At 37.1% G+C, this 18,792-nt stretch overlaps 1 protein-coding gene across 3 annotated transcripts in view; it reads right to left on the bottom strand.

Moving 5' to 3' along the window:
• Positions 1-5,417: 5,417 nt before the first annotated feature.
• UBE3D (ubiquitin protein ligase E3D) overlaps positions 5,418-18,792 on the bottom strand; it is a 60,889-nt gene continuing 47,514 nt past the window's right edge. For 2 of the 3 annotated variants that reach the window (XM_087914866.1, XM_026726784.2), the window contains exon 10: positions 5,418-6,339. In XM_087914866.1, the coding sequence (XP_087770992.1) occupies positions 6,319-6,339 (21 nt within the window). In that variant the 3' untranslated portion in view covers positions 5,418-6,318. The remainder of the gene's footprint in view (positions 6,340-18,792) is intronic. The other variant, XM_087914862.1, reaches the window with a different exon arrangement.

Below are 18,792 nucleotides of genomic sequence, written 5' to 3'. Positions count from 1 at the left end.
GAAGGGACCTTGTAGGTCATCTAGTCCAACCCCCTGCCCAAGCGGGACACTCTACACCATTTCTGACAAATGGCAGTCCAATTTCTTCTTGAAAGCTTCCACTGATGAAGCTCCCACAACTTCTGAAGGCAAGCTGTTCCATTGGTTGATTGTTCTCACTGTCAGAAAGTTCCTCCTTATTTCCAGGTTAAATCTTTCCTTGTTCAGTTTCCATCCATTATTCCTTGTCTGGCCTACAGGCGCTTTAGAAAATAGCTTGACCCCTTCCTCCCTGTGGCAGCCCCTCAAGTCCTTCTCTTTACCAGACTAGCCAAACCCAGTTCCTGCAACCATTCGTTGTATGTTTTAGTCTCCAGTCTCCTAATCATCCTGGTTGCTCTCCTCTGTACTTTTTCTGGAGTCTCAACATCTTTTTTATAATGTGGTGACCAAAACTGGATGCAGTACTCTAGGTGTGGTCTTACTAAGGCTTTATAGAGTGGCATTAATATTTCCCTTGATCTTGATTATATATAATTAAAAGTTATGTTAAGAATGAATTATTTGGGCAATCATCACTGCAAAAAAGCCAGAAATTATAGCTAGGTATATAGGACATTACCCAACAGTTATAACACATTCCAGTTAAGCAATTGTCAGGGCAGTAAATGATTTGCATTAAATAGGAAGGAAAGTACACTTAAAATGTTCTGTCAGATTCTAAATATACATTCCAGATGTTAATCCTTTAAGACACAACAATCTATTTTTCTAACTTTCTATAGCAGTTTCTATAGTTTGGTTCTTTTGGTAGACATTAAACAGAATTTAAAAGTGAGAATATTTCCTACTCTTACATTAAATACATGACCACCCACTTCAGAATAAATAGCATCTGAGAGATCACCTCTTCTGACTCTGCTCATTTCCTAATAACAAAATAAATGTTGAAAATAAAGGTTAGATAAGGTGAGGCGAGGTGTGGTGAGGTAAGGTAATGTAAGGTAAGATAAGATCAGCTAGAAACAAGCATTCTTAACAGGGAGGGGTATCTGGAACTCTCCTAATAGCCCTTTTCCATTTAACAGATCTTCAGTAAGACACATTTTTTAATAAATGTAAATTTTAATATTTGTTTTTGCTGTTGCTATTGTCATACAAAGACTGTGTGTGTGTGTGTGTGTGTGTGTGTGTGTGTGTGTGTGTGTGTGTGTGTGTATCTCTATATCTCTATCATCTATCTATCTATCTATCTATCTATCTATCTATCTATCTATCTATCCATCCATCCATCCATCCATCTATCTATGATAGATATACACCATGTTTCCCCCCAAATAAAACCCTGTCTTATATTTTTTTGCTACCAAAAAGGGCACCAGGTCTTATTTTCAGGGAAGTCATCCATTGATTAACCTCACTTGTGCGCGTTGTCCCCAGCCTCCTTTTCGCTGTCAGAGGCCTTCAGGAACTTCTTCTTCTGCAGCCAGCAAGGCTCTCCTGAAGGTCTCTGCAGCGGATAACAGAGCTCTGGATCAATACAGAGCTTTGCTATCAGCCACAGAGGCCTTCAGGAAAGCCTTGCTAGATGCAGAAGAAATGGGCCGGCAAGGCAGGTGTTGGGGTGTGCGAGGCCTGGCTACAACAGTCCAAAGGTAAATAGTAGGGCAACTCCACCCACTGCCCATCTCCACCCTAGCTTAATTTTTACCCTGGCTTTCTGGAGTGGGCGGAATCTTAATTAGGGCTTATTTGGGGGACAGGGCTTATATTGGGCACATGTGTAAAAATCAAGCTAGGACTTACTTTCAGGGTAGGTCATATTTTCAGTGAAACGGTGTGTGTGCGTGGGTATATACATATATACATTTATCACGTGTATGCGCATACATATGTAAGCCCCTTCCCCCTCCCATTTTAAAAGAGGGGGGTAATAGAAAATGCCTTAAATCCACAAAAAAGACAACAGTCACTGGGCAGGGAATGGCTATCACTTTTACAAAAAGCCCAATCTCCCACATGCTGCTACTTCCCTGAAGGGTTACCAGAGAAAAGTCAGAGAACAGAATTTCAGCAATTAATCCACATGATAAATCTTTTTCAGACTAGTTGCTATGCCATCTTAAGTCTGACAAATGATACAGGCTGACAAATTACCAAAAAGCTGATCTTTAATGATTTTAAGTAGAATTAAGAAACCATGGTACTAGCTACAGTAACATAAATAAGAAAATGTGTCCGTGGATGCTTCGGCTGACTCAAGAACTTATTTGGAATATTTTTAATTTTTTTTAAAAAAAAACTGTGATCCACTGGCTATTAGTTGACAGGGAAGAGGAAAAAGGGAAGACTCACTGATCTGCTCTCTCTCCCATCCAGATGGTAAACTTTTCAGATTTCTAGTTGTCATATTGTGAATTGAAGGCACCCCACTAAAGAGAAACCATGTTTCTGCACCATTTCTCAGTGGAAGACAGGACAATGTGCCAAAGTCTGAGGTAAATACATTTTATTAACTGGAATATATTTGGGGCCAAGAATTGGTCAGGCTGAAAATATCTACACTCATAAAATTTGTAGGATAGCTTTACAATATTTATCACCACACTTCTGGATTTTTCTTAAAAAACAAGAGCATTAACAAAAAAAACACTTTCAAATGATGGTATTTTACAGGCCGTGGACTGGTATCCAGTAGGCAAGTGAATGAAGCCTCATCTTCATATGCATGGGATCTAGGTTGAGTGCACAAAAACCATTCCCCACAGTTCCTGGAAGACAATTTTTTTATTCTGAAACCAGTCTCTGGTGGTTTAAAACGGCTGGTTTACAGCATTCCCCTTCTGTGTATGCATTTGATAAACATACAAAAACATGTATGCTTAGCAAGAAAAAGTGCATTTAACAAGGAAAACTCCAAACTATTATGTATAAACAGGCTGCAAACCTCAGACTCACTCATACTGACAGTGTTACCGAGTTGAGTAACGAAATATCTGGAAGCAAACAACCAAGCTCAGTGTGCACTGAGAACGCCATGGTTCAACTCTGAGCTATAGATATTTCTCTTCTATTGAAAACTCAATTGCCAATGTTAGCTTTACAACGAACACATTAATTTGCAGTGATTCCTGGATGATCTTAAACATTTCCTCTGAAAATCAGTTGACTTGTTTCCTTCATGAGAAGCAGTCAATTTGACCCTTTTCCTCTTGCTTTGTGTCTGATAGCGAATTACTGGGGTTTCCTAGTATTTGTTTGGTGAATAAATTGAGAACTGCCAAGATTGCTACAAATCCATTTGTAAATAGGAAAGGAAATCTTACTCCATAAATTGAGGAGCAGATTGGGTAACAGTCAAATTATAAGCCACAGCCTGAAACCAAGATTTGAAGAGAAAGTAAGAATGAACTATAATAACAGCTCAAGTTTCTCCTTTAAAATGCTATGTATTTTTTAAAGCTCCCTTAATAAAGTTCCTGAGGTATATTTCCTCAGCTATTTGCAAAATACCATTCTGCAGCTAAGCATACTGCAAATTGTCCTATATCTACTTTCTTTTCAATACTCCAATAAAGGCCTTTGCCTATTCTGCTCTTATTAGGATCACATAAATCTAAGTCTGTTAAAGGCCAAGCTTGGTAACCTGAAAAAATAAGTCAATGCAATGGGAAATGTTGTTATGGTCAATGTTGTGCTGGCTGAAGTAAAGGAAAACTTTTCAAAAAAAATCTAAGGGTCAGGCCACAACTATACCTATTCTAATTTGCACAATTGTGCATTTTAGAAAGAATTAGAAATCCTTTATGTGTTTAATCACACTTGGCTAAATAAAGCTATTCTATTCTATTCCATTCCATTCATTCATTGGCTTTCTTTTAAACTCTTTATAAACCATTAAAGACAGCATTGCTATACAATATATAGCAATGCTGTCTTTAATGGTTTATAAAGAGTTTAAAAGAAAGCCAATTAAGTAAATTTATTAAGAACAAGTTTTTATTTCTCATATTTTATTTCATATTATAGTCCAATATGTGCATATTAGGAAGAATTAGAAATCCTTGTGTGTCACATTTGGCCAAATAAAGCTATTCTATTCCTATTCTTTTCTATTCTATTCTATTTATCTTAATTTAAAGATACATGTAGCAATGCGGTCTTTAATGATTTCTATAGATTTAAAAAGAAAGCCAATTAAGTAAATGTATTAAGGACCGTGGTACATGTTTTTATTTCTTGAAATCATTGCATGTTTACATGGATCAATTCTACACCACTTTCATGAAAATTCAATAAGGCATTTTATTGTTTCATTTAAAAATGCATTGGCACCTCTGTGCAACTAACCCTAAGAATTCAAGCCTCACAATAGACAATAAGATAATGCTCCTTGATTGGCAATATATTTTAAGTGATTTAAAAACACACTATATCATACAGTCCTTTTATATACAGTACATGGATTCATACTGCTCATTATCCAAAAAAGAGACAAAAAACCCTTAATAGTCAGGTATGGAGGAACAAAGGCACTTTAAAAGGTCAATTTCAACTTCTTCTTTTAAATAGAACTCCAGTATTTTTCATGACCCAAATCATGTAGTTTTCATAGTATCAGTGTAGGGAATGGTTTGGTACTACCTTTTTCTAGTTTGCTTTGTTTGTTTGTTTTCAGTGTTCAATTTAACCAAAGTTCTGAGATTTTAATGGTAGTCTTTCTTCCAAGTAACAACCGTATCATCCTTGACTAGGTGCTGCCACATAGTGCAATTTGAACACTCTTAAAAGCAGATAGATACAGATAATCAGAGTTGGAAGGGACCTTGTAGGTCATATAGTCCAACCCCACCCCATCCAAGCAGGAGACCCTACACCATTTCTGACAGATGGCAGTCCGATCTCTTCTTGAAAGTCTCAAGTGATGATGCTCCCACAACTTCCGAGGGCAAGCTGTTCCATTGGTTGATTGTTCTGTCAGAAAGTTTCTCCTTATTTCCAGGTTAAATCTCTCCTTGTTCAGTTCAGAAAATAGCTTGACCCCTTCCTCTCTGTGGCAGACCCTCAAATATTGGAAGGCTGCCGTCATGTCTCCCCTGGTCCTTCTCTTCACTAGACTAGCCATGCCCAGTTCCTGTAACTGTTCATATTAACATGATCCTGTAACCATTCAAAGCATATTAACATGATGTTCAGAAATCTATCACATAGCATGCATGGTTCTGAGACATCCCACTCCTTTTTGTAACATGCCTAGTTTTAAGGATGGAATATTCTCCACAAAATCTTTTTCATCTCCATCATTCTTTCTAATTAGGCACATCGGAGTACACCCATCACATCACATCCCAGTTTCATCTATTTCTTATCATTTATACACAGCTCTTTAAAGCTGTATCGCTCACTCATGAGAAATCAATTGGTTTGGAAAGCATGCATACGGAAAGCAACTTTTATTTCAATGGCTCTTCAACTCTGTCATCCCCTAAAATGATACATGAATTTGTGTGTTGAGTGTTCCCATCAAATCAAAGTATTGACTTCATCAGTGTTAAGAATATGCCAAGGATAAATCTGTCACTTTTGATAATTCAATTTTACTTTATACATCACAGGAATTTTTAAAGATTATGGTACAGCAACTGTTCCCCCTGGACTCACTCAAACAAAAGAACACCAAAGTTCAAAGTGGCTTTTGATAGTGGTCTCATGTTTTCTGCACAAGTGCCATTACATTTTTTTTTTTTACAAAATTGTGACACTCTAGGTTGCTTGAGACTGTACACTGGAAAGTGGTAAAGGTACTGGAAGAACCCCAATTCACATTCTGAGAACTCCAGTTTTAACCCATTTGCTTTGCAGGGCCTCTCAAAATAATTATAGTTAAAACACGGCTTACCAAAAAGGGTTACAGTTTACTTTTCCATTTGGACATTGAAATATCCAGTGTCTAGTCCTGGCAGACAGTTCCTAATTCCTCAAAAAAGGCAAAGGAGCTACTTATCAAGCCGCCTTTGTAAAGCTGATGTTGTTTCAGAAGATAATTGACTTCTCCTTGGGGAATTAGTAGGATGTTAGTTACAGTGATCTCAGACTCCTGACATTTCAAATTAATTCACTCTCTGAACTCTGGTTTTACAACTATGCTTGAACAACTTGCCTCTGTCAAATTTTCTGAACATCAGAAGACTCCAAAGTCAACAAAGAGCTGAAATATCCAGCTTTTGATTCAGGATTGTTGGTACCACTTTGAGAAACACAATCTTCACTTGAGGTTTTATGTTCCATAATTCTTGACAGATAAAGGATGAGGAGTTTTTTTTTTCTTTACAGGTCATGCTACATTTTCAGAAAAGCAACCTGCAGGAAAACAAAATATAGCCCTCAAATTAGCATCTGCACAGTTAAACTTCAACACAAACACACTTATACAGAAACCCACCCACAAATGAACAGAACCATTCTCAATAAGTTATGGTCAGATAAACAGTGCAGACAAGTGTTCCAATCACTTACAAAGGGGAATGCGCTCTGAAGAAATGGCATTTTGACTTTAGTTTCTTCTCCGGACTTCTGAGTATAGATTGAAATCATAAATTGCACTGGATATAATGTGACATCTACTACTAACATCGAGCATGTATAGAAATTTTCACTTTACAAAACAAAGAGTTAAAAAATGCTCTGTGCTTAGATAGTCAAATTCCTTCCAAAACCTAACGTGTCCTTCAGGATCTCACTGATAGAATCTTAGGCATTTAATTCCATGTTCACCCATTTAGTAAATTAATGCAATTCCTATTATGAGTTACCTCAATTTATGAAATAAATCTAAACACTGATCGGCAATAATTCAAAGATGAAGATAATCACAAAGATAAAAATCATAGGATGACTACAGAAATAAAATCAGTTAAAGTGGATAGCTTAGTGATTGTGTGTCGGTGTAGTATACTGGTCCTAATGGCCCTTTTCAAAAGCAGTGCAAAAACATTCTTGTTTGACTCGCTTTGCAAGAAAGATTTTAATATGCACAAGAGCATTTTTTGATAGGATGCTTCTTATATTTCATCTGTATGTTCTGCTTCAGTACTAGTTGAAAATCTTTCAGATAGAGCACGCTGTATAAATAAATGTCAAAGCAAAGGTGAAATAATTTTATGCATCATTAAGAGATTAGGGGAAACTGCATGGAACCCCTCCCCGCCACCAAGAAAAATAGATCTGGGACTACGTGAAGGTAGCAGGAAGAACCTTGTAACAGGAAGCCCAATCTCCCCCTCCCTTTCTGTGATTTTTTTGGAACAGTGATGTTTTGCTTCTGGAGATAATTAAAGACATAGTGCTTCCCTGTAGCTCTGATATCAATATTATTCTATTTGCCATGTTAGAAAAATTCATGTTACCTCAGTTCTTATTAAGAAGTTCCACATGGAAAATAGCAGAGAAGGCAGTTAACTGAAGGCATCCTTTGCTCACAGAGAAAATGAAAGGCAAAAAATACAAGTAGCTGCAGATACTGGTAATATGGGAAGTGTTTTTTTTTTCCTGATCTGACCCATTGGTCCATCTAGCTCAGCACGCTGTATCATCAGTTATATGCAGCTAGCTCAAAAGCAGACGATAATGGTCTTTCTCTGCCCTATCTGAAGACACTTAAGGTTGAGCAAAGGTTTTCTTCTTTAATGAGCTTACTTATGAATAGACATGCAAATGATATCCCTGTTTTTTCCCCCTGTGAAATAAAGCAGGTTCGCCAAAATTCAAACATAGTGAAGGCATTTGAAGCTGTTTTTAACACAAGAAAATGCTCAAGACTTTTAAGTACACAGTGCTTTTGCTAACCACTGAGCATGAATCTTTTTGCTATATGATTTTTTTCAGAATTCTAAATGTCTTTGCATTCGGTTTTTGTTCACTGCTCCATGCTACTACCTAGATCAACTACTTGTTTGAATTAGCTGCACTTCTGAAAACTGTTTACAAAAAGAGATCTCTGCTGATATTTACCTGGATTATGATATCATACCTAACCTACCATACCTGACCTGTTTCATATTGTTTTAGCAATGGAAGATTACTTTTCTCAGTTAACAATATATGGAATCTTCATATTAGCAATCATATTAGTAATCATTATTAGCCAGCATTTTTAAAATGCTTAGGAAGAAACCTACTTTCAACTGCAATGGCAAGTTTTACCTTGTATAGCAATAGCACTTAGACTGATATGCTACTTCGTAGTGCTTTAAAGCCCTCTCTAAGCAGTTTAAAGAATCAGCATATTGCCGGTTAGGATCAAACTCCTGGCAGTGAGCAGTGAGTTAGCCTGCAATACTACCTTCTAACCACTGTGCCACCACAGGTCCTTTGGCAGATGCTATAAGCTTGTTTAGAGAAGCTGGGAAGCAAAAGCACATTTCTGAGAGCCACTACATTTCAAGAAAGCAAGGCTGTCCAAATTTTGTGGCGTTGGCAATGGAGATGTTAGATACAAGCATTTTTTACTACCGGTTTGCCTGAACTGGGCCGAACCGGTAGAATACCACCACTGGTGGGTACTGATGGAAGACCCTTCAAATTCTTCCTTTAACATGTCAGATGTTGCAATAATTCATTATATAGTAAAGATTCTAAGGATGTTATATATCTATATATCTATACACACACGCACACACACACACACACACATATGGCATTCAGCTTTGTTCGGGGATTTTCCCACATCATTATAGTTGTGCTTTTAAAGTTGTAGCAACGTTTCGGCAGAATCTCATCTGCCATCATCAGGCCCCTGTATTGTGTTTGTCTGTGAGTCAGACTTTCACAGCCGTTTCAGTTTTAAATTTGGGGCTAGCCTACTGCTGTGTTAGAATGGTTTTTCCTTCATCCTGATTGGTTGGGAGTCTTGGTCTGTGTTTATTGGTCTTGGAGTTTGCTGTGTTCTGCTTGATTGGTGTTTCTAATATCTTCTGTCTATTTTGTAGCTTTTTTTGTCTTGATTGGCTGGGAACGTTGTGTTTCCTGTATTGGAGGCTTTTAGTGCAGCTTGGCTCCAAGTAAACAGTTGGCTATCATTTATTAGGAAGCTAGGTTTCATCTGGGTGGCTGGTTGGGGTGTGTTTGAGCTGGAGGTATCAGGGGGAGTCTGTTTGTGCCCAGGTGTTTGCCTGGCTTGTGGTGTGAAGATTTTTTTGTTTGTGAGTGCAGGCTTCCAAATAATTGACAGTCTGGTGGAGTCATCTCTTCTATTCATGCTTTCAGGTCTTTTTTTCAATCTCTATGGCTTCTCTGATAATTCTGTAGCTGGGGTTTTCTATAGTGGCTAGGGTTTTGCTGCCATTGAAGTCGATGCTATGACCTGTGGCTTTCATGTGTTGGACTAGTGAGGAAGTGTGTTCCAGCTTTTTTTCTGCATTTTTGTGTTCATCCAGGCAGGTGCTTATTCTTCTATTGGTCTGTCCAATGTATGTGGCAGGGCATGATGCACAGGGGACTTCATATATGCCTTGGTTTTCCAGGTCAATTTTATCTTTGGGGTTTCTAAGGATGGCTGCTATTTTTCTGTCTGTTTTGAAGGCAGTCTTGATGTGATGCCTGTGTAGTATCTTACTGATTTTGTCTGTACTACCTCTTATGTAGGGCAGGACAGCTGTTCCATAGGTCTGTTCATTTTCTAGGTCTCCATTATGTCTCAGTGTGTTTTTGTGGATCAGGCCAGTGATTTTGCTTTTGTGGAAGCTGTTGACTGTCAGTACTTTAGTCAGGGTGCATAGTTCAGTCTTTATGTATGTCTTGTCTGCCTGGCGTTTCATTCTGGCAATTAGTGTTTTGGCCACAGAGTTTATCTGTGCTGGGTGATGGTGGGATTGGGCACTAAGGTAGCAGTTGGTGTGTGTTTTCTTCTGGTATATGGTGTGTCCTAGTGTGCCATCTGTTGTTGTTTTTTTTGTAGATTAGTACATCTAGGAATGGTAGTTGTTTGTTTGTTTCCGTTTCCATGGTGAATTTGATTTTGGGGTGTGTGCTGTTTAGGTGTGTTAGGAAATTGTTTAGGCTTTCTTTTCCATGGGGCCAAATAACAAATGTGTCATTGATGTATCTTAACCATAGTTTGGGTTAAGAGCCCTAGCCAATGCCACCCACAAACCCAAAATTTTCTAGTTAAAACCATACAATAATGTTGTTTTATGAAATTCCAGGAGGGGGGAAATGCTGAGTGAACCTTTGGGGAACAAGAGTTCCAAAATACAAGAACTACAACAGAAAAGGCCAGCCATCTGGTCCATGACCTCTTTCCATCAACTGGAGGAGGTCCTTGGGATATTCTTATCAAACACGCAGACTCAACTTGATGCTCAATTCAGTTTGTGTGAACGAAGTCATTGCTCCATTTAGAACAGCACACTGGATCAATATTTGGGAAGATTGGAGCAAGAAAAAATAAAGACACCACAATCTAAGACACCCAAAAAGATCTAAATAGAACTACTTAAAAAAAATCTGGGGTCTGAGGCTTTATAATGATACTTTTCATTTCCCATTTTCAAAGTGACAAATTAACAGTACAGGTCTCCTACAAAATATTGAAAGACTGCAAATAAAATCTGTTTTCTGAAGCATATTTGAATTTTGTGCCCTCTTAGTTCTGCCAAATATTATGTGTTTTCTTGTGCTTTCACTAAAAGAAAAGGTAAATGTATGCAACCATCTCCTGAGGGTTTCCTTTCACTTAAAAAGCAGCCTTAGACATCTACAACAAAATGAAATTTAAAACTCTAATTTTAAACCATACTGGATCTGTCCTGATAATACGCTCTATTCCCAGTTGCAGCTTCCCATCTTTGCATTTCCTGATATAATGGAAACAAAATACCCAATTAGAATTGCATTGTGAATCTCTAGTTGAATTTCCAGCTTGGTCGTATTATCCAATAAACTGATATTTAAATCAGGAACTTTCCAACTCATATTCTTCAAAACTATGATTAATTGGTCCCTTGGTAAAGGATTGGGGTCAGAAACTCCAAACGGAATTTCACACAATTGCTTTAGGAACATGGCAAGAAATGGTGACCTATGAAGGTTTGACCAAATTTTCTCCCTGGGTGTTCCAGCCAGTCTTAAAGAGCAAATTCTCAACAAATTCAAGAATGATACTCCTTTGAAGATCACAGGCTGCACAATTTTGATTTTAAGCTGCCTGCCCTACTAATAGTAACACTAGGGTTTCATACTAATTAAAATTTTCTAATCTTGATTAACGTTAACATGTCTTGAACTAAAAACTTCAAAAGGTCCCCAAAGGTCTTTTTTAACTCTAATTTCCTAGTCATATTGCATATGTTAATTACTGCAAAGATCTACAAGCCGCAGCTACTGAAATTCTTTTGTTAAATTATCTAAATGGCAGTAAACAAACTGAAGAGTGTGCCTCAGAGTTTGTTAGCATATGAGAAAATTAACTACTGTTCTTCCCTAATTCTGGCAGTGGGCTTTGCTACCTTTAATTTTTCTGACACCCTTGTTTAGGCTGCTCTGTTTATTTCATCCTTCAAAAGTTTGGCTGCAGAATTCTAGTAATCTGCACAGTTTAGAGTTCTTCTTATAAACAATGAGAACAATAAGCAATATCAGAAGTTCATACTACTTTATAACTTAGATCTGTTACTTCTTGACTTTTAAAATATGATGATGTGGGTATCCATGGGAAGGAGAGTGTCGTCATGTTTCATTATGTAAATGATGTATCTTGCATTCTTTATATCATTAGTATTGTGACATGACTGATGAATATTCAGAATGGCATCCTTGGGATTATGGCTCTACTTTCTATTGTAAAGGTAATATGTAAAAATGTAGAGGTTACTTATGAACTACATTAGCAGAAAAGGAAATTAAATTGGTATAAAGTGAAAAAAAAATTAAGTTAAAGCACCATTGAGATGACCTTGTAGTAACTATACAGAAATAGTTATAAAAACAAAAACATGCTTTAGGCTCAAGAAATAAGAGAAAGCTTTAGAAAGAAACACAGCCTGGAAAGTGGTCGTGCTTTCATGATTGTATATCTATATATAGCATGTATCAATAAAGTACCATTTCAAATTTCTACGTGTCTTTCTATTCTGGCCTACCTTGGCTAATAGAAAAGTAGAAAATAAAATTTCAGTTCCAGATGGTTTAAAAGAGAGAATGAGTACCTGACTATACTTTCAAGACTTAGAAAGATTTTAATGCTGGCATTACATTTATAAGCCCTCAGAAAAAGTAAGTAGCAGAATAACAGAAGTGCCTAAACACTTCCTTAATTCTCAGGTATGTCAGTGTACGATTTAGGAAGGGGATGTTATATTATATGCAACTCACCTTCATTGTATTGAGTCTGCAACTTTCATGATTATTTTACATTACCTCAGATCAGAACCATGACCTTTTTCTTGCAAAAAAGAGGTCGGGAGAAATTTCTTTCCATCTTCCTCTGCACGAAGAAATGGAATTCTGTGTCTAGTTTGAAGGAAGGGATGGGGTCTGTCTGAAGTTTTGTCCACTGATGTCATGGTGGCTGCTGTATGATGAAGTCCAACATTTTTGCTGAATTGGGTCATCAGTTCTGATATGCATGAATTAAGTGCTCTGTCTCTCCAACAACTTTATAGCAACAATTCAGGGCTAATGTAAACAGTCTTATATGGATAGACTTGGATTATTTTATCATGTGTGCATACCATCAATATGTTTTGAAACAAGATGGGTATCTGTACCTGTGGTACAAATTTAGGCCATCAGAAAGATTTAGAATACTAAAGCTAAACTGTGAGACGCATTTTCAATAGCAGGGTATACCTATGACTGCCTAATACTTATACTTTATGATACTATGTGGGGCATAAACTGGGAAATAAATGTCCATCTCAATGTCTACCTTCTGACTGGCAGTCAGAAAACATGACGAAAATTCTTTAATTTCACAACATATAGGCAGATTTAACCATAGTTTCAAGTGGGAAAATGTGATCATCCTAGACCGAGCCAAGTCCAAAAATGCCAGGGAATTTCTAGAAGTCTGGCACTCTGATGAATCAGCCACCAATAGATACATAGACATTAACAATATCTATAGACTATGCAAAAGAGACAATCAACCAGCCAAAAGAGAACAAAAAGACTCCAGCATCTCTCCAGCAGTAATTAGCACCCAGATCAGCATAGTTAACCAAAGTTAACTTCAGACCAACAATCAAGCAAACAACAACCCCAGTCAAGAAACTGCCAAAGAGCCATCAGTAAACAGCCCAGCCAAAGAATGTCTAAGACCGCCCTACTCACACAGACAGGCAAGTCACTAGAATATAAACTGAGAGTAAAGCCCACTCCTTACTAGCACTGATGATGTTACCTAGTTAGGGTAATGAAACGTCTGCAAGAAAATAAGCAAGCTCAGAGAGCACCAAGGATCCCTCTACCTTCTATATACAATAATAACTTCAATGAAGCTAGCTGTGGGTGAGAAATTAATATATTAAAATTGAAATGTAATTTATATACCCTAACAATTTTCCAACTTTGTGAACCAGTAGGGGTACAGTAAAGTACAGGCACAACGAAGCCTGAAGCAAGTGTTGATAGTGCTCACAGCTTGCCTGTACAAGGATAAACATTTTTTTTAAAAAAATCTGTGATCCCTAAATTTCTATGTGACCCTTCAGAGGGGCCCCACTCATTTTGAGACTTCTTGGCATATAAATATGCTCAACTATTTTTGTGCCTCTTATGTCTAAACTTGAAAACACTTTTGTGTGCAGTCTTGAAAAATAATCCTTTTCGAGATTCTTTAGATTTAATAACTCAATGCATATCAAGAGACAAGAACAGATGTAAAGAGGTGATGTACCTGCAAGCAGAGATTAATTGAAACTCATGCCATTAGAAATATCTAAATCAGGCAACTTTGGAACTTTTTTCCCGAGGCCTCCTCCATCTCTATGTAATAGACAGGAAGAATAACCTTGAGGAACAAGGAAAAGCCACAACCAAGGCAACAATCAGATAAAAGAAATCTGAGTTGGAGACAAATGTAATTTGATAAATTTTAGAATAGAATAGCAGAGTTGGAAGGGACCTTGGAGGTTCCTGCTGAGGCAGGAAACCCTACACCACTTCAGAAAAATGGTTATCCAACATAGTTTTTAAAACTTCCAGTGTTGGAGCATTCACAACTTCTGGAGGGAAGTTGTTCCACTGATTAATTGTTCTAACTGTCAGGAAATTTCTCCTTAGTTCTAAGTTGCTCCTCTCCTTGATTAGTTTCCACCCATTGCTTCTTGTCCTGCCCTCAGGTGCTTTGGAGAATAGCTTGACTCCCCCTTCTTTGTGGCAGCCCCTAAATTTTCTTGGACAAGACCCTTCCTTCCCTACTTCTAACAAAAATAAAGGGAGGGAGATATTAAGATCTGCTAAGATTCTATTACTATGACTTATAATAAAAGCAATTTTAGCATTCATATTGTTGGTTTCTGTTCTGGTCTATCTTGAAAAGCTGACAGTAATAGATGACAAAATTGTTCTTATGACGACAAAAGAATTTATTTTTGTGAATGTGAAAAACAACCGCTTTCAAATGTGTATCATATCCCTAGGAACGACTCTACTTTCTAAAATAGGATGTAGCAGCTTTCAAAATATACTATTGCAGGATTATTACTGGCAGCTTTAAAAAAAGCTAGTAGAATATTTTTAAAAAAGGAAGGGCCAATTAATTTCAGAACACCTTGTCTTGTGGGTCTGTAAGAGATGCAAATTCACTGTGTCTGAAAGCTTAATGACTTTCTGCACCTTTGAAATTCTCTAATTTTCTCCCTTCATCATGGTTGATGGGTAGAAAATTTCAGAAAGGGAGTATGAGCAGGGAGTTGTTTAAACTTAAAATGATAAAAACCGTTTGAGGAGAAGCTGGATATACAATTCACTTAGCAAAATTATAGGCAGGAAATAACTGGTAACCTATGTTTGATTGAAATGCATCCAGGAGCTTACCATTCACAACAATTATCTACTAAAACCTAGAAGCAATAGACATGGTGTATGTTACAACTAATTTCAAATGCAGAGTTTCTGCTGCATTTGTTCTAACTGATGTACGTTTTTAATAAAACTTTGGAAGCAGGAGGGACAATGGTTAGACCTTTAGCAGCAGGAGTAAATTTAAATTAGTTCATTGCCAGAAGCATAAAGCATTAACGAAATGTACAAGAGAGCTTCTAACAATATTTTAGTGTAATTAACACTTTTTCTTTAAATCCATTATGCATACACTATAGAATACACAGCAAATACTGCACAATCAGACTTTATCTACAGGTAGTTCTTACTTGCCAATGGTAATTGGGACCAAGAACTCTGTCACTGGTCATAAGGTCGACGTTATGTGACTGCAATGACTTATGATGGCAATTCCGGCAGTTTCAGTTGCCACTGTTAGGTGAATCCTACACAGTCGCAACATCTAGTCACATTGTTGCCATTTGTTGACTTTCCTATTGACTTTGTTTGTGAAAGCTTCATTTGCACTAAAACTCACAAATGGCAAAGACATGATTGCGGGATGCTGCAATGTCGTACTTGCCAGCCAATAACTATCACTAACGTGACCACAGAAAGCTGCATGGTTGCAACCATTTAGTTGTAAGTATCCCTCATAACTGTCTAACATAATTGTCAGTGTCATAACTTCAAGCATTTGCTGAATGAGTGAATGTTAAAAAAAGACTACCTGTATAAGCATCACATTCTTTAGCATAGGAGACTGAAGATGTCAAATGAGCATCATATATTCACATTCAAAAAGGAATAATGAAAAAGTATTAACTTTAATAATTTAGTAAAGTTACCGATTTTCATTTTTCTTTCTTTCAAAAAATGCCATCTCAAGCTACTTACAGTAGGTGTGCTCCCATTTAATATATTCATTAACACTTTATCAATAGTAATGTCTATTCTATTATCTACTTCTAATGGGATCTTAAAACTAAGGAATGGAAGAAATAAACAAAAAGTTTACAGGCATATTCTTTTTGAAATTGATGGTGTAGACTTGGCATGAATAATTTTAAAGATTTACTCCCATACATAATAGTTGACAGCACTATAAACAAGTAATAGTTGCATAAAACTGGATTACCACATGCAGACTTCAAAATATATGCTCCCAGTTGACAATTTATGCTGCTATTAAATACAGTAAATATCAATACTTAAGAGCTGCCATTATTTAATGAAGTTACTGTTTAAGCTTACCAACAAAAACAATAAATCCCTAATAAGTTACCTTCAATTTAGAAATATATTTTGGGCACAAATAATGAATATGTATTTTGAAAAGTATGTATCTGCTCTTAAGATTTCAAATGTATTTATGGTTCTTTGCAAATTTCCCCCCTTTTATGATCTCTTTTACAAAAATGCCAATATTTGATATAATTTTAATTCTTCAAAACCATTAAAAATTAAGTCCTGTCTTACTTCCAAAGATGGATATTTGAATCTGTTTTAAATTATAAAAAGAATTACAAATTACAAGTATAAAAGCTACCCATCAGCAAACCAAGGTCATGTATCCAAAGTCTACCTGAATAAACATACATTTGCCTATTGACAGAAGGATAACCAGCAAGAAAACAATTTTTCTGCCTGCGCACTATTTAGTAAGATTGGGGGGAAGGACATAAATTAAACAAATAAACATTAAAGCCTGATAATATCCCCCCAAAAGAAAAGAATCTCTCCTGATCCAAGATCCTGATCAATTTCTCCTTGGATCCTGATCAGATCCAAGTCAGTACTTATTTTAGAATTTAAAAAGTTAAATTTTGATGGGTTTAGTGTGAATTATCTAGTGCCAAGAGTGGGGAAATGCTTACAAAATGGATAATTTTAGAGGCAATCTTAGCTATAGATTTTTATTTTAATGAGAATATCTTCTAATGGAATATATCCTCAAGACACCCTGAAGGAACCCAAATTTGAGCTTTACTGCAAGCTTTACTACTTAGTGCTTTAAGGAAAAAATACAGCTGAAAGTACTTTTATTAACTGTGGCAGAGAGAAACAGGATTCATTGCAGTTAGTTTACCAGAAAGCTTTATCCAAGTTTTCAAACCTCATTCACATAGCATTCCTCACATTTTCTCTTCTCTTGAGGAAATATTGAAATGACAGTGACAGATAGAGGGATGTTAAAAGGGAAAAAAAATCTTTTTAAAAAAATGTCAGAAAGTTAATCCAAATGCTGTAACTTTATTTTGCAAGGGCAGTGATAAATATGTATGTATTAAAAAGAGCTTCCTTGATAAACTAACACCAAGGAAAGTTATATAACTTTTTCTAACTGCTGTACAATATATCAGTTCATAGGATATTCACAGTGACAATATCCTAAAAGAATATTCAGGTCATAAGTTAAGACAAAACACAGCGATTCCAGTCTCCATCTTTTGATAATGATGCATCATTTTCATGTGAGTGGTTAAAGCACTAGAAACTGGGAGACTGTGAGTTCTAGTCTCACCTTAGGCACAAAGCCAACTGTGACCTTGGGCCAGTCACTCTCAGCCCTCGATGAAGAGAGAAGCAAACCACTTCCAAAATATTGCTCAGAAAACTGAGGGACTAGTTCAGGCAGTCCTTAGGAGTCAACGCTGACTTGAAGGTACCGGGAAAATCCCAAACAAATCCTCATTAAGGAAAAACAAGATTGCATCTCTCTCCTGCACCTGAGTTGATGTAGTCCTGTTAGCTTTATCTTGCAGCATCAAAATGTTAGGTGTAAGCATTTGCAGGGGAAAACCAACACACCTGTTTTTTGTGGGGAAGAGTTTGTAAACGTTAGGTCAGATATAACCCTAACCATAAGACTTACTTCGGACTTCAGTTTCAGGTCAGATTTAATTCTACAAATTATTGTCATGGGATTACAACAGAATCTCCCCATTAGGTGAACCAAGAACATTGGAAAACTTTTCTCCCAAAGAAAGTTTCAGAATTTTTATACAGATTAAGTAAGGGAAACAATTGCACCCCCGTTTGCCACAGAGACAATGTTCAGAGTAAAACTAATCTCAGGAGAATTAAGCTAGAAACCGTAAGTGATAGAAGGTTTTAGCAAAAGATTGTTTGCAAAAGGTTGTGGAGAATCTCCCCCATCTTCTGAGCTAAGTGATTTGAGAGGAATAGATTTCTAGAGGGTAAGCTGTTCTTCTACATAATGAAAGCAATGTGATCACACTGGCAATGGGAGGAAAGGCAGGCAAAGGAGAGATTGCCTACTGAAAGTGCTTGCCATCTCCCAGAGCAGAAAGATTGGAGAGAAAGAGAATTTCAAGAGAGTACTGTAAGCTGTTTGCATAGCATGTCCATTGCTCCTAGTCTCAGGCTGCTTTCAATGCATAGAAAGGCAACAGCTTAGTGTCTTGCAATTCTCCTTTCCAATATCTCTGCTCTGCAAGGAAGAAAAAAAAACTTTGGTCAGACATAGGACGTATGTTGACTGAAACGGTGGTCACATGAAACTCAAATACTGTGGCCACCTAATGAGAAGGAAGGACTCACTGGGGAAGAGCCTAATGCTGGGAAAGATTGAGGGCAAAAGAAGAAGGGAATGAGGTGGCTGGATGGTGACACTGGATGGTGACACTGAAGCAGTAGACATGAGTTTAAGTGGACTCCAGAAGATGGTAGAGGACAAGAAGGCCTGGAGGAACGTTGTCCATGGGGTCACGATGGGTTGGACATGACTTCGCAACTAACAACAACAAA

Source organism: Pseudonaja textilis, chromosome 1 (assembly GCF_049901715.1).
Source record: "Pseudonaja textilis isolate UNSWEBS1 chromosome 1, rPseTex1.2, whole genome shotgun sequence".
In the NCBI taxonomy this organism is placed as follows: domain Eukaryota; kingdom Metazoa; phylum Chordata; class Lepidosauria; order Squamata; family Elapidae; genus Pseudonaja; species Pseudonaja textilis.
Note: the sequence above shows the minus strand (reverse complement) of the source record. Positions and strands in the feature narration are given on the sequence as shown.